Source organism: Heptranchias perlo, chromosome 36, assembly GCF_035084215.1.
Source record: "Heptranchias perlo isolate sHepPer1 chromosome 36, sHepPer1.hap1, whole genome shotgun sequence".
NCBI classification, from domain to species: domain Eukaryota; kingdom Metazoa; phylum Chordata; class Chondrichthyes; order Hexanchiformes; family Hexanchidae; genus Heptranchias; species Heptranchias perlo.
In genome coordinates, this window is record NC_090360.1 from 15,429,433 (window position 1) to 15,436,411 (window position 6,979).

A 6,979-nucleotide genomic window follows, 5' to 3' on the forward strand; every position below is an offset into this window, starting at 1 on the left:
AAAGACGGGATAGGCTCACTGTCACGTCTCTCACTCTAGCTAACTTGAGCACAAGAGAGGGGCAGCAAGAGGGTTATGGATCAAAGAACTATCTCCCCAAATTGCTTCAATATTAAATAAGAATTCTTGTGAAATACTGTTCTACTGAATTATCCCTTCCTGTTCTAATGCTGCTGACTGGTACTCAGGTACGGTTTCACAGGTGGCTGCAGTCCTCTGCCACATTATTCAAGTAGCCATCCTTTATGTGTGAGCCTAGACAGTGAGTTGGTTGGCCATTCAACTGTAGGGGCATCGTAGCGACTGCAAGCCCCCTGACAGCATGCACTTTCCCGCAGGAGTCACTCAATAATGATTAGGAGCAGGGACCCCCCCAGGCTGATTATTCTCTTCCTAGCTGAGGGCACTAAAGCTCATTATAGTGTTCCCAATTTTGCCCTGGCTGAGATCAGCTAACTCAGCACAGGTTAGATGTCAAACCTGGGACCACCTAGTCTATATAGTTCTGTATTTTAACACACATTATATTTAACCATTAAATTATTGAGGAAGCTGAGACCAATATAGTTCATAATTAATGTACACATAATTATATACACACTCATTTGTGTATATACGTACATTGTGGAACTGATTGAGTGTAATCAGAAATGTATAAAGATAGTAATCTCAACATATCTCAGCTTCCTCTTCGAAAACTTCCTTCTCACTTTAATTCTACTGTAAATACGAACTAAATGGTGATAGTTTGCTAGCGTGTTGTGAAAGTGAAAAGCACAAGGCCAGTAACATGCACCTGCAGGAAGAGAGGGATGAGCCCATTCCACTTTTTCTGTTTATCTTCCTGTGCGAGAAGAGGTAGCGAGTGGAGATATTCAGAGAATTGCCTTTCCAGACAATCCAGGGCTGCGGCTTTGATGTCCTTTTGCTCCTTGGATTCCGCGGGCTGGTTCGCTGCATTTCCACCTCCTGTCCATGGAGACGTTACTTTACATTGTGACGGGTCTGTGCGTCCCGTCTGGCGATTCAACCTTTCCGTATCTCTTTCCATCTGCTTGAGGTTTTGCTTCCCACAACAAGAAACAAAGTGGTTTTCGACCTGTGTACAAAAGCATAAATACACCTGGATTCCACTACAAATAGGAAACGGGAAATAATTCCCCAGACTAGTTTAGCTTTGTGATAAACAAAGGTAGATTTTCCACTGTGATGTTCCTTGGTGTAGAACCGTGCCTGCCAGGAGCACATTTCGGGAAATTGTGCAACCCTTACATGATTTTCCCCCCAGCTTGTGATTTTCCATTAGTTTCAACTGTTGGAAAGTCACAGGTTGAGATGCGAAATTTTCCAGTATGTGCTCCCAACAGGATGCCTCCCCTCATATGTAAACCTGAGAGAACCTTTTCAGTGAAAAAGTAGCCATTTGATGCTTTGAACGTGAAGTTGCATCACCCCTGTATGTATTAAATTCATGGCTAATCACCATCACATTTACTTGCATCGACCCACATGTAACTTGACAAGTTACATTACAATAAACCAGAGATAATGTCACAGAGATAAATCATTAAAAGCAAATTTAATACCTAAACCACTTTTTTTAAATTACAAAGATCTTAAACTCAGCAATAATACTGTAAGATTAAAAATACAGGGATATATTTAATTCTGCGTTAAAGTAAAATTATTTTCCGGCACAGTTACTCCCCAGTTTAGTAAGAGAATATTCACACACACAGTGGAATGTGTATCACATAGTTTGTCAGCCCACTGAAGGATCATACGACCTAGAGCAGCAGCAGAACTTACTTGAGTGTAAGCACCTCCCAGTGTAGATTCAAAATCCCCCGTAGCTCGCAGTGTCTACACAGGTAGTCCTTCTCCAAATGATCAGCTTCATATCTCCTTCAAATGACAAAATTGATGCAATCCTCATCTAAACACAAGAAAACTTCTTTTGTCTCATTCTCCAACAGGACTTTGAGCAGTGAATCACCATCACAGACCCAAGTCATGGGGCTTATTTCCTGATAAAAGAAGAAGTAGGTGAAATGTGGGCTGGCTTTACCCGATAAATCATAACTCAGTGAGAACTTTGCAGAAGTTGTTTGAGCAAGTAATTATCTAATCATTGTTCTCCACACTTACCTCCTGCGTTTTTATAGCTATGTGAGAGTTACACTTAGACTCAATGACAGGAGATATTAGAAATTGGTTCCACTGGTAGGAGAGTCGCTAACCAGAGGACATAAATTTAAGACAATCGGCAAAAAATCCAGGGGGGGAAATGAGGGGAATATTTTTTTAAGCAGCAAGATGTTATGATCTGGAGTGCACTATCAGAAAGAATGGAGGAAGCAGATTCAAAGTAAATTTCAAAAGGGAATTGCATATATACTTGAAAAGGAGAAATTTGCAGGGCTATGGGGAAAGAGCAGGGGAGTGGGATTAATTGGATAGCTCTTTCAAAGAGCCGGTAGAGACATGATGGGCCGAATCACCTCCTTCTGTGCTCTATGATTCTATAATTAACTCAAGTTTCATGGGAAGGTCAGAACTTCAGTTTAATGTCAAAACTGTGCCACCATCTGTCAGATTAAGAGATCGCTCTCATCCTTAAAACAATCCAATAAAACAACTAGTGTTTGTCTTAAAATGCAGTACAGACAGACGAAAATTGAAGAGAATGGCTCGTCTGTCTTACTTTGTAATTTCACTTTCTATTGTATGAACTTTAGTGGCGGGGAGGGGAAGTGAGTTTTGGACTAAGGCGACTGGCAAGCCTGTCCGTTGGCTGTGGGAAAGGGAGGGAAGAGAAACAAGGTACAATCCACAAGGCCTCATGAGAAACTACATTTCTGAATGTTATGGATTCAATTTTACTGCAGCAAAATTTGCCTTTTAACAAAAACAGGAGAGTCCCTGTTTTTCTCCATAATTGTTGACCTGCTAACAAAACTCTCATTCTCAGATACTGTACATTTAATGCTACCTGCCCCATCAATTTCAGTTGCAGATCATTAATTATTAAAAGAGAAATTTCACCCCATATATCTACATATGCAATTAAAACTGGTCCTCGAAACATTCGATTTGCACTTTGTACAATTTTTGCTTTGCAGTTTTTTTTAAAGCTACATTAATATTTAACTTAATGGTAGAAGAGCCTAGGCTCCACTTCTAGCTTAGGCATACAGGCCAGGAAAGTCCCAGGTTCAAACCGTGGCCTGCGCTGTACCGTGAAGTAGGGAAAGTATGGATTGTCTGAACTCAGCCAGTTTGGGAGAAGAAGCACTAAAATTGGCCTCACTATCCCTAAGTTAGGAAAGAGAAAATCATCCCGGGTTCCTGCTCCTGATTGCTATTCAGTGACACTGCTGGAAGTGTGCTTGTGTAGGCATCGGGTGTAAATAGAATTGGACTAGACGGTGATGACCCCCATAGCTGAATAGTGACATTCACTGTCATGGCTTCCACATCGAGGGCAACCAGTACCCTTGAAGCCATACCCAGGCAGGGGGTTAACCTCAGGCAAGAATGGGAGAGGAGAGAAAGAAAGAAAGACTTGCATTTATATAGTGCCTTTCATGACCTCATGACATCCCAAAGGGCTTTACAGCCAATGAAGTACTTTTTGAAGTGTAGTCACTGTTGCAATGTAAGAAACATGAGAGCCAATTTGCGCACAGCAAGGTCCCACAAACAAGCAATGTGATAATGATCAGATTATCAGTTTTACTGATATAGGTTGAGGGATAAATATTGGCCAGGACACCTGGGAGAACTTCCCTGCTCTTCTTTGAAATAGTGCTATGGGATCATTTACGTCCACCTGAGAGGGTAAATGGAGCCTCGGTTTAACATCACATCCAAAAGACGGCACCTCCGACTGTGCAGTGCTCCCTCTGTACTACACTGGAGTATGAGCCTAGATTATGTGTTTAAGGCTCTGGAGTGGGACCATGGCGCCACAAACTTCTGACTCAGAGGTGAAAGTGCTACCAACTGAGCCGCGGCTGACACACTGAGGGAGAAATGTCTAATGGGCTTCAAATGCACGTCCGCAGCCAATATTGTGGCTGAGACAAAGGACGACATTCTCCCTGCACTCGCCTTAAGAATTTTAGATTTAAAGCAAATAACAACCAACAGGCAGGCCTCCTATGTTAACAGCTTTCTAAAACGGTAGCATTTAGAGCAGTGACGACGCCACTACAACCACGACTGCAATGGCACTGTTGGCAAAGAAAGGTCCCCACTAAACAATCAAGTTGCCGCTATGCCGGAACAAAAGAATCTCATTCTACTCACAGATTCACCCCTGACCTTCTGAATGAGCTGAAGGCAAACTCCCTACACAAAATGGCCACACAATAAAGGATGAGATGCTGCACTTTTCAATGTCAAGAACACACAGGTGAAGAGTGGAGGTCAGTATGTCAGGACACAAACCACAATTGCCTGAAATTCATTTCTCCTCACCTCACTATAGATTTCCAAGCTCTGGTTTCGGCAAGCCCATGGGAGCCACTAACACAAGTGTAGTTATGGCCTTATCATTCTTGGCCCCAAATTGGCCTTCCTTATCCCTTGGAATGTGTTGCTCAGTACCACAGGCAAAATGAACGTAGTCTGCCAGGTGTGCAAAACTGTTACGAGATAAGGTTTGAGACACAGGAAAGTTAAAAGCAGTCAGATAAGGTATCGCTCAGAAGATGGAGAAAACACGAGGTCAATACAAAGGAAGTCTACAGAAAAAGCTAAATTAAAATAAAATCAAAAAGAATAAATATTTGCAAAGAAAACTTTTGAATAGAAAATGAAGAGAAAAAGTGCATGAAAAAGAGTCACTTGATTCTTCTTGTCAGCCAGATGTGCGATGCACGTAAACATCACTGTATTTAGGAGTGTTCAACCAATGCGGATATCCACACAAGTGGATTTCCAGACTTGCTCAATATGGAACGCATACTCGCTCCCCAAGCTATGCACCCCACTTATCTAAATGCAGAGAGCTTAGGAGCAAATTGGCGAGTGCCAAGGATTGGGGACCCTCCTCTATATCTCACTCTTCCTTTAAGACACTCCTTAAAACCTACCTCTTTGACCAAGCTTTTGGTCACCAATCTCCTTACATGGCTCGGTGTCAAATTTTGTTTGATAACACGCCTGTGAAGAGCCTTGGGATGTTTTACTACATTAAAGGCGCTATATAAATACAAGTTGTTGTTGGTGGTGGTGGTGAGTGTGCGCAGGGGCACTGCCGGTGTTTAACCAGCTAAAACCGCATAATTTACCAGCAGAGTACTAGTAAATATCTCACTGAATGTTCATCTGGTATCACCCTAACAATGAAGGCATTGGCTTGTAAGGTTTAGTTAGAGCTGAGCAGAACAAGTCCAAGCTCCCAGCTGTAGGTCTACCTTGCCCAGTCCCATTAACAAGCCAGGCTGACTTAGCCATGAGCAGCACACTGGTGTACTGCCGAGGCTGCCTGACTCTGGTCTTCCATAGAGGGTGGATTTGGTTCCAGTCTTCTATCACCAGCATGTCTTGACCTCAATGTGGATAGAAGAGTGACTGCAGACTGGGGTAATGGGAAGAGAGCTACAGGGAGATGGGAGGAGAGACAGTCTATGACAGACATGGACATACCAGTTCCAAGACAGCTCCTACAAATCTGATTCCTGGAACAACATGCTCCAAAAGTCTCCATGCTGGCTGCTGTAGTAAGACCTTGTGCTCGCTGACTGACATTGGCTCCCAGTCCAGCAATACTTCAATTTTAAAATTCTCATCCTTGTGTTCAAATCCCTCCATGGCCTCTCCCCTCCCTATCTCTGTAACCTCCTCCAGCAATACAAGCCTCCAAAATCTCTGCGCTCCTCCAATTCTGGCCTCTTGCGTGTCCACGATTTTAATCTCTCCACCATCGTCGGCCGTGCCTTCAGCTACCTAGGCCCTAAGCTCTGAAATTCCCTCCCTAAACCTCTCCACCTCTCTCTTTCCTTTAAGACTCTCCTTAAAACCTACCTCTTTGACCAAGCGTCTGGTCACTTGTCCCAATTTTGCTTTATGTGGCTCTGTGTCAAATTTTGTCTGATAATGCTCCTGTGAAGCACCCTAGGATGTATTTATTACATTAAAGGTGCTATATAAATGCAAGTTGTTGTTGATGATTATGATGGCAGATGCTTTACTAGAAGGATTTGCATTTTTACACTTTTTTGGTGAAATGTTATAAATAAAGTCAAAAGAAAATCATTAGCCCTGATGTGAACGTGTTATATCTGGTATAGATGCTAGTTAAGACCTGACAAAATGATCTGCAAGGTACTTTACCAGACAGCAATACTTCTTAAAGGGACATGGTCTTCAGCAAAAAAAGTGTTTGCCAAACTTTTTTGTTTGTTTGCATACAAACACACAATACTGTGGATGCAAATTGCATTGAAACAGATGATTAAATGACTGTACGGTCACAATAACAAACGTGATGCTTGACTTTTCCCTCCTTCCAACACCCACAAGAAACCTCTGTCAAAGCACCATGCACGCACTGCTCCTTTAAATTTAAGTCCTATCTCGACATGGGGCGAATAAAACACTACAACTGTGGGAAACTGAAACCTTAATGCTACACGCGTGATCACAGCTGCACCGAATGATTTACTGAGAGAAATGTACACGAGTTTAAGTTGTACATAATTTGTCAGTTACTCCGACTTAGCGCCAAGTTTCACTTCGGTTCCTTGGTTAGATGAGGCCAGCTGCTTTTTAAATAATTGCTTTGATATCAAGAGCCAAACACGTAGGAGATCTCAACCTGCCGTTTGTTCCTGTAAAAATCCCCATCGGACCCAATCACTCACCCTGTAAGTAACTCATATCCGATTTGCTCTCTTCTTCAAGAACCATTATATTATATTTAAATCCTGAGATCTGGAAAACGATTTTGAACAGGTGAGTGCTCAGAATG

General features: G+C 42.4%; 1 protein-coding gene across 1 annotated transcript in view; it reads right to left on the bottom strand.

The window, feature by feature from the left end:
* wdfy4 (WDFY family member 4) overlaps positions 1 to 6,979 on the bottom strand; it is a 225,644-nt gene extending 218,665 nt beyond the window's left edge. The window contains exons 1-3 of the mRNA XM_067972622.1: positions 6,873 to 6,979; positions 1,810 to 2,027; positions 797 to 1,099 (exon numbers count right to left, since the gene is read on the bottom strand). Coding sequence (XP_067828723.1) covers positions 797 to 1,051 — 255 coding nt within the window. The 5' untranslated portion in view covers positions 1,052 to 1,099; positions 1,810 to 2,027; positions 6,873 to 6,979. The remainder of the gene's footprint in view (positions 1 to 796; positions 1,100 to 1,809; positions 2,028 to 6,872) is intronic.